Below are 14,868 nucleotides of genomic sequence, written 5' to 3' on the forward strand. Positions count from 1 at the left end.
TGCCTTAGGCCTCGGGTCCCCCGCGCCCTGTGAAACCCCATAACCTTCCGCCCCTTCACCCCCCTCACCCCCCTCACCCCCGGGGGGTGTCCTTCGAGCTCCTCTCCTCTCCACCACCCCCCATCAGTTCTACTTCTGGTACCCTCTTGCCCTGGCAGCAGCTTCACTCGTTCGTGGTTCGTCTTCTCCTCCCCCCCCCATCCCCCCGGCCTGCCCTCCTCGCAGCCTCCGCGGCCTTCCACAGGTCTCCGAGGGTGCTGCTCGCGGTGATGAAGTTCTTCCTGGGCCAGGACAAGGACACAGGACGGGGGGAGGAAGGGGGGGGGTCGGACGCGGACAGCGACGGGGGGGAGGGGGGAGGGGGGGAGGGGAAGAAGTCTACAGGGCCAACCAAAGAGGACATCTACGCAGCATACCACAAGGTACGATGCTGTACACAGAATACGGATGTACGGTACCGGTAATTTTCCCCTGCCCCGCCTGTTGTTTCACGTGCAGGTCCCCGTCCCCCCCCCGCCCAAACCCCTTTCGGACACCTTTTGCTTCTTGCACCTTCTTATACCTTCCCCCTCCCCCCCGGGGCCACATACACACACTAACACACATACAAACACTAACACACATACAAACACTAACACACACTTAACACACACACACACACGAACACTAACACACACACACACAAACACTAACACACACAAACACAAATACACACAAACACGAACGAACATACAAACACAAAGACATACTCAAACACAGACACTCCATTTCGCCCTCAATGCAATGCAGGGCACTCGCAGCAGCAAAAAGAAGAAGCAGGCCAAGTTGAAGCGCGTGTTGGCGACCGTGAAGAAGTCGGCTCGCAAGAGTGGGTCGGCGGGTGCGGGCGCGGAGTCCTTCGCCGCCATTCACCTGCTACACGACCCGCAGACCTTTGCCGAGCGGCTGTTCGGTCGGCTGTCCCGTGGGTCGGAGAGGTTCGAGACGCGGCTGACGGTGATGGCGGTGTTGTCGCGAGTCATCGGAGTCCACAAGTGAGTGGGGTGGTGCGGGAGGAGGGGGGGAGGAGGGTGCGACGAAGCGCAGATGATTGACGAAGTAGAAACGGGGTTGTGGGGGGGAGGGGTTGGGGGTTTGTTTGAGGTGGAGGTGGGGTTGAGGTGGGTTACGAATACGTTGCACAAGGAGTGGGGTGAATGGGTGGGTGGGTGGGTGGGTGGAGAAGGTTTGGGAGGAGGAGGAGGAGGAGGAGGAGGTGCAGCAGTAGAGTTGGCTGCTGCATCAAGCCGTGAAAACGTTTCGCTTTAGCGTCTTTTCCGCTCCGCCATGTATGTGTGCTGGCGTAGCATCCCGTGTCGTGTCGTTTTTTTCTTGTTCCCCGCCGCGGCAGCGCCCCTTCCCCCCCACATTCCGATCCTGCCCTCCCTGTCCTCCAATTCCATACACACAGTAACCCCCATTTCCCACCCCCCCCTCCCACCACATCACCCGCCCCGTCGCGGGGAGGAAGGCTGTTGGTGCTGAACTTCTACCCCTTCCTCCAAAAGTACATCGCACCTCATCAGCGTGACGTCACTGCCGTACTGGCGGCACTCGTACAGGCGGCGCATGATCTGGTGCCTCCGGAGACCCTGGCGCCCGTCATGCGGCAACTGGTGGACCAGTTCGTACACGACAAGTACGGCGGTGTACGGCAGCGCGGGGGGACCTAGTCATTGCTTGGGTTTGGGCTTGGTCCTCAGTCCTCGTCTTGGTGCCTCCCCAGTGCGGCCCCCCTCCCCCCTCCCCCCTCTCCCACCCCCTCACACACATACACATACACATCTCGGCGCCTGGTCATCCTTTTGCGCCTGTAACCCCACAACCTGTCCGCGGCCATCATATTGTCAAGATACCACACCACAAACCCTTTTTCCCTTCTCCCCTATTTTCCCCCCCCCTCCCCCCCCCAAAAAATACACAACTCCAACACGCCCATGCTGCCCCCAAATCCGTGCACGCTCAGGGCCCGTCCCGAGGTCATGACTGTGGGTTTGAAGGCGGTTCGCGAGCTGGTGTTGCGGTGTCCCCTGGTGATGGGGGAGGAGCTGCTGGGGGACCTGGTGCAGTACAAGAAGTTCCGGGAGAAGCAGGTGGCGGCGGCGGCCCGGGCGCTGATCTCCACATTCCGGGACATCAACCCGGCGATGCTGGCCAAGAAGGATCGAGGGAAAGGAGCGGACCTCAGTGAGCGAGGGGGAGGGGACATACATACATACATAATGTGATCTTAGACATACATACATACATACACACGCACAGCCTTTGGTGAGGTTCCCTTCCCTTCGCAATACATCCCCGAACCCACACACATCGACACAAAACACACACCCGCACACACATTACACATCACACCGTCATCACCCCCAACCCCCCCCATCCCCCCCCCACACACACATACACACTCTTACCGGGTGTCTGCGGCTCCCGATTCACCGCCAGATGCAGTTTGAATACTTTGCAGTCGGCGCAGTCGGCTCAATTGTTGCCTCCCCCTTCGCCTTTTCGCGTCATCCTTCGCGTCGCCATCATCACATATTCCCCGCACACTGACGCCCCTATGACATACATACACACATACACACGCGCGCACACACACAAACACACATTTTGTGGATCCCGCCTCCGCAGCCGTGAAGCCGCGTGAGTTCGGCGACCTGGGGGTGGCGAGCCGCGTCGACGGCGCCGAGCTGCTGGAGAAGGCCCTTGCGGAGGGTCGTACGGGCAGCGACGACGATGACGATGAAATTGACCTGGGGAGCAGTGGCGATATGAGCGATATGAGCGACGTTGAGGAGGAGGAGGGTGCGGGAGAGGACGAGGAGGAGGACCTGGTGTCCCTGTCTGGTGCGTGTGGGGGTGGGTGTGGGGGAGAGAGTTGGGGATTGTGGGTGTGTGCTACGTGCATTGGCAATGTGTTTGTCGTACGTGTCGTACGTGTTAGGCAGGTTCGGTTGTGGAAGGGCCCTATAGACGTCGTGATCTTCTGATCTGCCGCCGGTTGCATGCGCCACGTATTCCTTGAGGGCGAGGGTGAGGGGTTCCCCTTCCCGGTCGGTACTCATTCCACCACCACCACCCCTTCCCTCACCCTCACCACCTGCTCTGTTGTATCAGTCAATCCTTGGCATCAGCTTCATTCGCCAGTGGTTCGTCCCCTCTCTCCTCTCCTTTCTCTTGCTCTGCCTTTTCCTCTCCCAACCTATCTGTCAGTAACTCTCTCCACGCATCTATCTATCTATCCATCTATCTATCTGGTCCATCTATCTATCTATCTATCCATCTATCTATCTATCTATCTATCTATCCATCTTTCTATCTTTCTATCTATCTATCTCTCCATCTCTCCACCTATCTATCTGGTCCATCTATCTATCTATCTATCTATGGTTTATAGGGGAAGAACTAAAGGGGATGAAAAACCAAAGGGAAGAACCAAAGGTTTGGTTTTGGTTTGGTTTGGTTTGGGGAGCACACCGCAGGGGAGCTCTTCCCCTATCTATCCCTGTGTTGCCCGTTCGCAGGTGACGAGGGTGAGGATGGCAGCGGCAGTGGGGAGTGGGACACCGTGTCCGAGGGGGACGAGCTGGAGGAGCTCATGGAGCAGCACCAGCGGCAGCAGCAACAGACGATGACGACCGCGAATAATAGTAGTAATAATAATAAGAGGAAGGCGGATATCAAAGAAGATGCCAAGAAGGCGAAGGCAAGAGCTCAAGCAAAGAGCGGCGGCGCGGTGGCCAGGGCGAAGGGGAAGGCAGCAGGCAGTACGGCAGCTGGTGCAGCGGCGAGGGGGCCGTTCTCCGCTTCGGCCGACGAGGAAGAAGAAGAGGACGACGACGACGATGAGGAGGGGGAGGAGGACGAGGAGGCGGGTGGTTCTCTGAGCAGCGAGAGCGGTTCTGAGGGTGAAGGAGGGGAAGAGGAGGATGGGGACGAGGACGATGACGAGGAGGAGGAGGAGGAGGAGGGGAGGGCCAAGCGGCGACGTGGCGGCAAAGCTTCGGCGGTGAAGGCGGCCAACAGCAAGAAGGCGGTAGCGGATCCGAACTCGCTGACGTCTCTGAAGCGGCGGCTGGCGGAGGCGCAGGCGGCGGCAGCGGCGAGGCAGGCGAAGAGGCAGCGTGGCAGTGGCAGTGAGGAGGAGGAGGAGGAGGAGGCGCAGGCGGCCTCGTTGGGCGAGTGTGGCCGGGCGGCAGATGACGCGGGTGCCGGTGCCGGTCTGACCCCCGGTGTGCCCATCGAGGCGGAACGGATCCTTACCCAGGAGGTGAGCGCGGGCGGAGAGCAGTCCTTAGAGGGGGGTTAGGGGTGAGGGGACTGGGATGTGTGCCTTGTGTGGGTCGGTGTACGGCTACCAGTACGGAAGCGTGCGCCTAAAGAGTACCAACGGAATCAAGTAGGCCTAGAGCTACCTGCCTGCACGACCTGGGACGCAAAACGCCCGGGACCGGGGGACATACCAAGAGAGCGTCCGGAGGGGTACGTGGTGTGTCGAGACACAGATAGACAGACAGACAGAGAGACAGCCACCCCCTCGTGGTCCCGGACGGTTGTTTCCCGGACGTTGCCGTCCACCCCTCTCCCCGCACACACACACCACCTCTTCCGGAACCACGGGTCGATGATTTCATCGCGCCCTGCACTTTTTCACTGCCGTTTCGGACCTCTTGGACACCACCGCCGTCCAGCAGTTTAGTTCACTTCCCTCACTTTTCTCACGCAAAAATATGATTTCCTCCCCCCCTTTCCTCCCCCCCCGCCCACCTCTCCTGCAACTCGCAGGACTTTGAGCGCATCCGCAAGTTGAAACAGAAGGCCATGGTGGAGGCCGCGCTGGCTAAGCATGGCCTTGCCTCGGGCGCCTCCAAGTCCAAGAAGGCTCGGCTGCTGGAGGCGGCTGAGGAGGAGGCGGCGGAGGCGCTGGCGCTGAGAGAGCGTCTGGCGGTCATAGGGGAGGCCAAGGTGCATGCGGAGGACCTCGTAGGTGAGGTGTTTTTTTGGGGGGGAAGGGGGTTGTGTCTGTGTGTGTGTGTAACAGCAAACTACATTTCCCAGCTGCTCGCATGTTTAATAAAATCGTCTTTGTTGTGAATTTTTACGGACATGTTACCTTATGAAACACTCATTTTATTACGCAGATAGAAAATCATAATTGTTCATTAAAAATGAAGTGTGTGTTTGTGTGTGTGTGTGTGTGCGCGTGGAGGGGTTTAAAATAGGGAATGATAGGGAAGGGGGAGGGGGGTTCGATTCGCTGCGTTGGTTTGGTACCGGTACCGTCACTTGATGTGTTGTTCTTACGTTCTTACGTGCTCAAACGCGGCCGCCGGTTTTCGGGTTGTGTTTTCCTTGCGCGGCTGGCTGGCTGTACCACAGGACGTCATAAGGCCCGCAAGGACAAGGCGGCGCGACTGGCCAGCGTCTTGGAAGGGCGCGAGGGACGGGAGAAGTTTGGCGCACGGAGCGGGCTCAAGAAGAAGAAGACGGCAGGGCTCAGCGAGCGCGAGAAGCAGCGCAAGAAGGTCATGCCCATGGCGGCGCGTGTGGCGCAGATCCGGCGACGCAACGCAGCGGCGCGGGGCCGGGGGCGGGGGAAGAACTTCAAGGGGCATGTGCGGGGTTAAAAGGCCGGGCTATGGGAGTCGTGGAGTGATGAAGGCTTTGCGAGTTTCGGCGAAGGTGGTTTTGGCTTTAGGCGGTGGCATATGTTGGGTATTATATTTATGAGCGAGTCCGGCGGCGTTGGGACGAGCTTCGCAGCTGCCGTACGGGGCAAAGCTCTTGAATCGTTGCTTTGTTAAGCGATCATGTTTCGTATCAAAGTCAAATAGACGTATGCAGGCACGTTTGTTGTTAGGATTTTTAAATCCCTGTACAAGGGGTGTGATTAGTCGCAACAGTCGCGCTAATTCCAGTTCGTAGAACGACGCAATTCGAACCCGCATGCCCTTTAACTTGGATAGCTTTCATCTGCATTTGATTTTCCTCGCGATACATTATGAATTTGTCGTTACAGTTGGTCTTGCACTCTACAACTACTCGGCGAAGAACAAAAGAACGTGCAGACATATAAGAAGCTGCCCGGAACTAACTCTTGACTCAACAGCTTTGATCCTATTATGACGATGGCGGAAGAAGCCGTTGTCCCCTGCACGATACACTTGAGCAAAATCAATGTGACAGTGCTGGGCGTCCTATGCGTTTTTGGGTTTCTTTATTACGTTTCCGTATTTTGCGTGGTGCGTCATACTAACGCTTGGGTTCATGTATTTCGGCGAGCACCTCGGCTTGACAACGGCTCGTCCTGCGCAGATTGTGCCGTGGCTCAGCTACTCCGTCCCCGGCATCACAAACATGGGGGTATTGACCGTCACAACCTGCCTCTCTCTCTATTGCTACATGTTTTGCGTGATGCTGGACGCGGGCAGGTGCGCTCTGCGCTTGCTCACGGCGGTTGGGACCTCAAAGCCAGCCGATGCCCACAGCCGTGTATACCGCACCGCTGGCACAAGCCATACGTACATGAACACATCCCCCGCTCCGACCCACATGACCGCAGACCGCCCCCTAACTACCAGCCTGACCAGGAGGCCTCCAGCATTCTGGAGGTCAAACGGAAGGTACGTATGGCCTCAATCGCGGTTATGCCGTGTGTGCACGTACCCAAGTCCCGCGTCCCGAGCCACATGGGTGATGTTTGCTATCTTGGGCCCAGCACCCCGACCTCTCAAGGGCCTTACGGCCCCCCGAACACCGCGCAAGCGGGAAGAAAAGCTTGACAAGCTCGCCCGCCCACCCACCCGCCCGGGAATCATGGAACGTCATCATGGAACGCTATGAACGACCCCCTGGGCCGGTGTCCGTGGGGATCAGCGCCAGGGTCAATCCCGTCCACGTCGTCTCGACCCCCTGCTCGACCCGACCCAACGGCTGTACGGCATCCCCTTGCCTGAATCCGCGCCCTGTGGGCCCACCCTGGGGCCCACAGCTGTTGTCCTTTCCATTTGACAACTCACCTCTCTCTTCTGCTGGCTGGCGCCCGCACGCAACCGTCCCACACAACCGTCCCCACACAACCCTCCACCGGCAATCCGCAGGACGGTGCCCCCCGCTACTGCCAGAAGTGCCAGCAGTTCAAACCCCCTCGAAGCCACCATTGCCGCAAATGCCAACGTTGCGTGTTGCGCATGGTGGGTGCTAAATGGGGGCGGGTGGGAGGGTGAGGGCGGTCGAGGAGATGAGGGTGGGTGGGAGGGTGAGGTTTAAAGAGGCAGTTTTGAGGAGGAGGGGCTACTACGATGGGATGAGGCGCGGAAGGTGCATATGGGGGTGCATACGGAGGGGGAAGCATTGCTCCCAGCTTCCACGAACTCGAACACGAACCCGAAGAATCTTGTTTCTCCAATGTCTGATCCCCCGCCGCCCCCCCCGGGACCTCCTTGCGATGACTCCTCAGGACCACCACTGCCCCTGGACCAATAACTGCATCGGGCATGCCAACTACCGGGCCTTCTTCCTCTTCCTCATATGTGAGTGGGTAGAGTTGGGCAGGGCAGGCCTAGGCTGGGCTGGGCAGGAGAAGGGGGAAAGGGGATTGGGACAGGAGATCTTCTGGGAGACCGCCCGGCGCCTCTTGTGTCGCGCGCCAATACCTAATACCATTTTGGACCTGTGAGAGGCATCGACAGACAGCTGGCCGTTTGCATGTTTGCGCACGTATGCAAAACCAGCTCCCCCAGCGTCCTCCCCTCTCTCCTTGGAGGCACACACACACACATACGCACATATAATGTATTTGTATTCGTAAACATGCGTAAATAAATGTACGTAATGTAAATTTATGTTCGTTGCAGATGTGAACGCGGCGCTGATCCACGTCTGCGGCCTGCTGGCGGCTCACACGCTGCACGTGTTGCAGACCAGCCACCTGCAGCGGGTGCTGCGGACCGGACCGCAGAGCAAGCCGGTACTGCTGGCGGGGGGGTGGATTGGCTCCGTGTGGCTGTGGGCGGTGTTGCAGGTACGTGGTGCGCGATGGAGTGGAGCGCGATGGAGTGGAGCGGAGGCGTCGCGGGAGAGAAAGTGGGGGGTGGGGGGAAGGGGGGTGCGTCTCCGTGTGCAGTTCTCGGGCTGCGTCTGTCTGCTGACCCGGTGCGTTGTCGGGGCGCTATGGGCCCTCTGGCCGTTTTGCCCCTTCCCCGGGCTCAACCCTCCGCCATCGGGCAAAACATGCCATTGTCACATGTCCATTTTGCGCTCTCCGGCCACCGCCACCGCCACCACCACAGCCTGTCCTGCGCATTGCAGACAGCACTACACCTCCCGGGGAGTGTTATGGGCACAGCACATGGTGCTCTGAAAGTGTTTGTACGACAGCTGTCCCTTCGCTTCTTGTATCAACTGATTTCCCATTTCCAAAGGTGCATCGAGACAGCTAAAATCGACCTGGTCTAAGCCCTCTCTCTCTCACACACACACTCACATCGCCTCCCCTTCCGTCCCCTCCCTCCAGGCGCTGGCCTTCGCAGTGGCCCTGCCCCTCACCATCAGCTTGCTGCTGCTGTTCGTCTGGCATGTGCAGCTGGTCATGGTCAACAAGACGACCATTGAATACCAGGAGGTGCGCGGATGGGTGGAGAGGGTGGAGGCGGGGGAGGAGGAGGAGGAGGAGGAGGCTGTGAGGGCCTTGCCCCAGCACGCAATCCCTACTCCTTTTAGCGCTTTACGCCGTCTGCCCCGCATCTCCCTTTTCCTTGGCCCCGTGTTTATTGGTTTGCTGATCCGCTCTGCAGCTGGTTGACAGTTGAAGACATATTCACGACCTAAGTCAAACTTGAGAAATATTTTGTCAAAAGCAGTCGTGAAAGCAGCCCTCATTGCAGCATGCTTTTCGGTTCGGATATCCCGAAATCAACATCACCGCAACATACCGCTAATGCCAACCGTAACCCAAAAAACGCAGGGCGTTACCGCCAGCATCAACGCCGCCGCCAGCGGTGCCCCCCTGCCCGACCTACGGCGGCACCCGTACGACCTAGGGCTGTACGTCAACCTGATGACCATACTTGGCTCCAATCCCGCAGTGTGGCCGCTGCCGCCCTGTGCCCCCACTCCGGGAGGCACCTCCTACTCCACCAAATGGGACCTGCTCAGCGCTGCAGATGCGGAGGAACACGAGGCGCGATTGCTGGGGCTCACGTGAGGTCTGGATAGAGGAGGGGGAGGTGGAGGGGGAGGAGGAGGGGGAGGGGGAGGGCGAAGGGCTCTGGGGGGGGGAGCTGTTAAAATGCGTTGGTATGTGTGTGTGTGTGTGTGCTGAGTGTGCTGAGTGTGCTAACCGTTTGGAGAAAGGGAGAGATTTGCAGGCGGCGCAGCTGCAGTGAAAGTGCCGTGCTGTTAGTGCCTCTACAGTGATTATCACGGGTGTGATTTCTGCCGCCAGGCGTAACGACTGAGAGCTGTACGGAAGGAGGAGAAAAGCGGGTTAGTTGGGAAGTAGGGTAGGGACCGGACCATTTTTTTATGATACGCAACTGCGAGCACTGTGTGGACGGAGGAGCTGGGGATTGGGCGCTGCGCGCGTCGCACAATCAAAACTTGGTTTGCCCGTATGGGGCTGTGCCTTGCGGTGTGAATTCCATTTGTGGTGCACAATCTGCTGTCCTAGGTGGAAGCGCTTTTTTGGGACGACGCTGAGACAGAAGGGGGGAAAAGTTGTTTTGGAGGAGAAAAGCAGACCGCGCTGCCGAGAGCCGGAGAGAGGAGGTGGCTGCAAGGATCGCTGGGAAGGTGCCATATTTCTGCAAAGCCACCTTTTGCCTTTGGCAGCACAAGGCCTAAAGACCTAGGACCTTGTCCTCTGCAGTCGCTTCTGCTGCTGTGGTGTACAGACCGACCGCATCCTCCACACCTCCTGACACAGGCGATGGTTCAAAAGATCTGATGATACCCCGACTCATCTCCATTCCCCTCCGGAACCCGGTATCTACGGACACCCAAGTTCTACTAATGCTATTCACCTTTCTCACACCGAACAAAGGTTGTATCTAGTCCACGGGCACCACACATGTGATGGTGGACTACGGCGCGACCCATTTCCGGTCCCCACCTCCTCCCCTAGCTGTAGCCTGGCGGCCACATCTAGCACACGAACGCCCGATCCACATCGATACAGCGCCGCAATGCCTTCCACTACTCCCTCCTCGGCGCCCTCTCCCATCCTTGCTGTCCCCCTCAACCCCCTCTCTTCCCCTTAGCATCTAATCAGCATTAATTTCCTATTTCCGTACCATGCCGCGAGTGAAAGAGGCATTCGGTCCGGAGATCCTAACTTACTTCCAGCATACCCTCAATCCTTACACGACCCCAGCACCTCGGCCTCTGAATGCCATTCCTGGGATTTTTGGCCTCCACGAGTAAAGCCATCACCATCGCCATAGCCATGCATGAGACCGCACAGGCACACGAACGACGACGACTTTCGAGCCGTGGCATTGCATGGCGCAGGCCCCTCTCTTCTCTCTCTCCAATCTGCAGTGACCCCATGCGACCGCTCCCCAGGCGCTAGCGGAGGCTAGCACCACCGCCTCACTTCGCCTCGCCTAGCGTGGCGTTCCTGACGTGACTCGTCGACAGATATTTCAGCACAATGTCGTGCCCTCCCTCGCTCTCTCTCTTTTCCATGCCCAAATGCATGCGGTGGAAAACATATGCCCAGAGCACAGGCACCAAGACCTGCAACATCTATAGACATGCTATTACTGCACGCGCACGACCTCGGACACACGACCTTCCGCTCCCTCGCGCGAGCCACAGGTTCAAGGATGACGCCTCTGCCATATGCTCGTTCCAATCAGAACAGCTCCCAACACCCTGGCACGGTGCAAAGCAAAGCTTGTCCCCCCGTCTCGCGTCTGTCCCCCCGTCTCGCGATGGAGGTTCGGTCGGGATTTAGCGGCAACCCTCACCCTCACCAAGATGACAACCGCAGCATCCATTGCAACAGTATAACAACTAACAACGATGCTCACCCAGCCTGACAAGTTACGGCCCACCCGCCGGCGCCCAAGCACTGCGAACGAGGGACCAGCGTGACCATATATATAGAGAGAGGAGTCAGTGGCAGCCGCCCCAACCCCCCCACGCTGGTTGGCTAGGCACTACCACCACTGCTGCTTCCCGCGCCGGTCTCCAGCACCACAAGCCGACCCCCTTCCGTCACAACGGCCAGCCGTACCGCCGCGCCGCTGTTGCCGTACGGATATTTGTACACGTCCAAGCCGGACACCGCCGCGCCGCCGGTCTCCACGCCCTCCCATGCCGGGTATAACCCATCCGGCTCCGGACCGCCGGGCCGAACCGGCTCCGTACCGCCCGCCATAAGGCCCACATCCCATAGCCGTACAGCTCCTGACTCATCCCCTGCCACCGCTGCCCTTGAGTCGGCCGCGCAGCATCGGACCGGCGCACCGCATGCCACTGACGCCAGCCGCTGCGCGGAAGATGAGCTCCCGCCGACGCGGACGTCGTACAGCGTCAGCGCGCCGTCAGCCGTTGCAGCCAGCACCATGACCGGTGCAGTTGCCGCTGCCGCCGCTCCGGCCGTAATGAGCGCCAAGCCGCCAACGTAATCCTGCGCAACCTGCGTCTGCCATACGCAGCCGCAACCAGGGCGACCGCTGCCACGCCCGGGCGCGCGGGTATCCCACAGAGCCACGACCCCCTCCTCCGTGCCCGTGGCCAGCAAGGGCCCGTCCCATGGGTCAGTGGCTAGCGCCCAGACGCCGCTCTCGAAGTCACGCAGCTCAACGGTGGCGAAGCTGAGGCCGGTCGCCCAGGGCGCACGGCCCTCGGCCAGGCTGCGTGTGGAGTTATGGGCCGCAAGGGAGGCATCGTTAACGCGTTGCCAAGGGGCAGAGGCAAGCTAGGCGACGGGATGGATATTCAGAATTGGAAATTAAGATTGGAAACCAAACACTGCAGATGTTCAGGAAACCCAGGACAGACAGACAGACAGACAGACAGACACAGATGAACATTGCCTTTGGTAGGCAGGCAGGCATTACCTCCAAATCTTGACGGAGCAGTCCCAAGAGGAGGTGACCAACGCCGTAGATGTGGCCGCGGCTCCGCCTTCACCACCGCCGCCACCACCAGATGACATCAACTGCACGCAGCACACCGCGTCGTCGTGCGCTTCGAAGGAGCCCATGACGCGTCCAGCGTCGGGCGAGTAAGCGTAGACCTTGCGGTTGTGCGAGCCCGACAGCATCAATCTCTGGTGCCGCGGCGCCGCCGCGGCGCCGCCGCCGCCGCCGCCGCTACCGGGAATCGGCAGGAGTGTCAACGACAGCAGCTCGCCATCCAAGTGCGCCGATCGTACGACGGTCAGGCCGCCGCCGCCGCTACCGGTGGCATCGGCGCCAGGTGCCGCGTCGGCGCCGACGGCGGTCTCCGCCAGGACGCGAATTCCGGACTGACCCGCGCAGTACAAGTAGCCGTTACGACCGGACGTCACCGCGGCGAGTGACCCCCGGGTCAGCTGTGACCAGGCCACTGTACGGAAGGGCCGCCTGCACAGCGGTCCCCAGCCCCAATCTGCGGCCTTGCTCCAGCCAGATCCAGCACCGGCGCTTCCGCCACCGCCGCCACCGTTGGCCACGCCGCCACCGCCGGCGCCGTGCGCTGCCGCCGTCACCAAGCCGGTTGTGCCAGCGTTCCCTGTCGTACCCGAGGCGCCACCGCTGCCGGCTCCGCCGCTGACGCCACCGTCGCCTGTGGACCTCCGGCTGCCTCCGCCACCGCCGCCGCCGCCGCCAGCATTGTGATGGAAGACCCCCGCTATCGAGGACAACAGCGCACTGGCGGCGCCAGCAACGGCCGCCGGAGCGGACGCAACTGACGCAAGTCCCGACATGGCTCCTGACACGCGGCTCGATGCGGCCTCGTAGGGGGGGGAGGGGGAGGAGGACACCTCTGCGAGCGCGGGTACACCAGGCCCAGTGCCTGTCTGCTGCGACTGCTGTTGCTGTTGGTTTTGTTGCTGTTGTTGTTGTTGTTGCTGATATCGACCCAATTTGAGAAAGCCTGAAATCACGGAAGCCGCAGTGGCGGCTGTAGCTGCTACGGCGCCAGCCCGCTCCGGCTGAGCCGCAGGCGGCAGCTGCGCCTCTGCCGCGGTGCCGCCACCGTCGGACGACCCCTCCGCCGCGACCGCCGCCGCTGGTGCGCCGTACTCTGGCGCCGCCGCCGCCATGATGGTCGACAGGAGCGCCAGCGCGAGGTCGCGATTTCCCGCGTCGCCCTCGCCGCCATACCCAGTGCCTGGACCTGCCGCCGCCATCGCAGTGGCGGTAGCGGCAGTAGCGGCGACAGAGGTAGCGTCACCGCCACGATCTTCCGGGAAGATGGTGGCGGGATCCGGCGCCGGCGGACACACGAGTCGCGGCGGGTGCGGCGTCGTGAAGAGCTGCTTGGGCGTCTGACCGAACTGCACAGCGCCAAATGGTTGGTGTGTCATGTCAAGTAACCATCAATCTCGTCAGTCCAGCCAGCCAAATAACCAGACAGACAGGCAGACAGACAGATAGACAGACATGCAGACAGACCAATAGAAAGACAGCTAGCTAGCTATCCAATCAGGGAATACCGGGTGACGGCCTTCCACTCCTAATCCTCCCCTTCGCCAGCCCGCTGTGCCCACCTCGTTGATTTGCGTCTCCAGCGCCTTCAACTCCACCTGGGAGGCCACCGCCGCCACATCCACAGCCCCCTCGTACGTCAGGTAGTAAAACACGTTGTCCGCGGCCTCTGGCAGGGCATGGTGGTGCCCGGTTAGAGGGGGCGACGGGGGCATCCAGCTAGGTAGGCAACAGCATGAGGAAGAGAATGCTACGGAGACGAGACAGCTCGCACCATGACACGCACTGCAAGACAGCGATGCTCGGACACTGCCCAGGCTCCCCGGAACGTGAGAAGACAACGCACTGTACTGCATTGTACTGCATTGTGAAATGCCCTGTTCCACATAACTCCACTCGAACACACACACACACACATACACATATGGATTAGGGTGCCCCTCTCGCAGGGGAGAGCAGGGAACTGCCTCGGGAAGGGAAAGGGGGCCGCTGGTGAAGCTGTACCACCCTGTAAGAACATCATAGCATCATACACACACTGCCGCTCACTACCCCCCCTCCCCCGCACACTCCCCCCCCTCGTCCCCCGCACCCGCTGCCTCTCCTCGCTGCTTGTACCCGAAGATGAGGTCTATCCAGGCGTGCAGCTGGCGGCTCACCGCCGGGCTCTCCAGAGCTGCACGGTGCTTGGCCAGGAAGTCCCGCGGACCGGTCGCCCAGGGGGGCAGCTCAACATCGTCCACTGACCTGTAACAGCACGAGTGAAACACATACATACATACATACATACATACATACATACATACATACATACATACATACATACATACATACATACATACATACATACATACATACATACATACATACATACATACATACATACATACATACATACATACATACATACATACATACATACATACATACATACATACATACATACATACATACATACATACATACATACATACATACATACATACATACATACATACATACAGGTCGACCTGGCCCGAATGGGTCAGGACACACCTCGACCCATCAACCCCAGCACCCACGCGGGACAGGTCAGCGACCCTGGCAGCCCTTAAGACGCTACATGGCGCTATCAACCCGGCCTGGCTCGAAGCTGCAAGAGCAGTGGAAACCCAACAGCAACAGCAACCCCAGCCGCAGGCACAGA

At 59.6% G+C, this 14,868-nt stretch overlaps 4 protein-coding genes across 4 annotated transcripts in view; 3 read left to right on the forward strand and 1 right to left on the reverse strand.

The window, feature by feature from the left end:
• Nucleotides 1-3,029, forward strand: part of VOLCADRAFT_55520 (uncharacterized protein) — a gene marked incomplete at both ends in the record, with an annotated part of 5,476 nt that extends 2,447 nt beyond the window's left edge. The window contains 5 exons of the mRNA XM_002945795.1: nt 99-325; nt 744-1,034; nt 1,511-1,678; nt 2,006-2,226; nt 2,671-3,029. Coding sequence (XP_002945841.1) covers nt 99-325; nt 744-1,034; nt 1,511-1,678; nt 2,006-2,226; nt 2,671-3,029 — 1,266 coding nt within the window. The remainder of the gene's footprint in view (nt 1-98; nt 326-743; nt 1,035-1,510; nt 1,679-2,005; nt 2,227-2,670) is intronic.
• A 1,209-nt stretch (nt 3,030-4,238) lies between these two features.
• VOLCADRAFT_115769 (uncharacterized protein) lies at nt 4,239-5,666 on the forward strand (the record flags this gene model as incomplete). The annotated part of the gene is made up of 3 exons (XM_002945796.1): nt 4,239-4,309; nt 4,825-5,026; nt 5,419-5,666. Coding segments are annotated over 3 exons (519 nt in total), but the record flags the coding sequence as incomplete, so codon positions are not given.
• Nucleotides 5,667-6,167: 501 nt separating this feature from the next.
• On the forward strand, nt 6,168-9,244 carry VOLCADRAFT_55031 (uncharacterized protein; the record flags this gene model as incomplete). The annotated part of the gene is made up of 8 exons (XM_002945797.1): nt 6,168-6,281; nt 6,355-6,470; nt 6,602-6,662; nt 7,140-7,232; nt 7,499-7,575; nt 7,731-7,833; nt 8,555-8,662; nt 9,005-9,244. 8 exons carry the CDS (start codon nt 6,168-6,170, stop codon nt 9,242-9,244), a joined length of 912 nt encoding a protein of 303 aa, XP_002945843.1.
• A 5,046-nt stretch (nt 9,245-14,290) lies between these two features.
• Nucleotides 14,291-14,868, reverse strand: part of VOLCADRAFT_46335 (uncharacterized protein) — a gene marked incomplete at both ends in the record, with an annotated part of 4,927 nt that continues 4,349 nt past the window's right edge. Inside the window, one exon of the mRNA XM_002946138.1 lies at nt 14,291-14,429. Coding sequence (XP_002946184.1) covers nt 14,291-14,429 — 139 coding nt within the window. The remainder of the gene's footprint in view (nt 14,430-14,868) is intronic.

The sequence above is a fragment of the Volvox carteri genome (assembly GCF_000143455.1).
Source record: "Volvox carteri f. nagariensis unplaced genomic scaffold VOLCAscaffold_1, whole genome shotgun sequence".
Classification (NCBI taxonomy): domain Eukaryota; kingdom Viridiplantae; phylum Chlorophyta; class Chlorophyceae; order Chlamydomonadales; family Volvocaceae; genus Volvox; species Volvox carteri.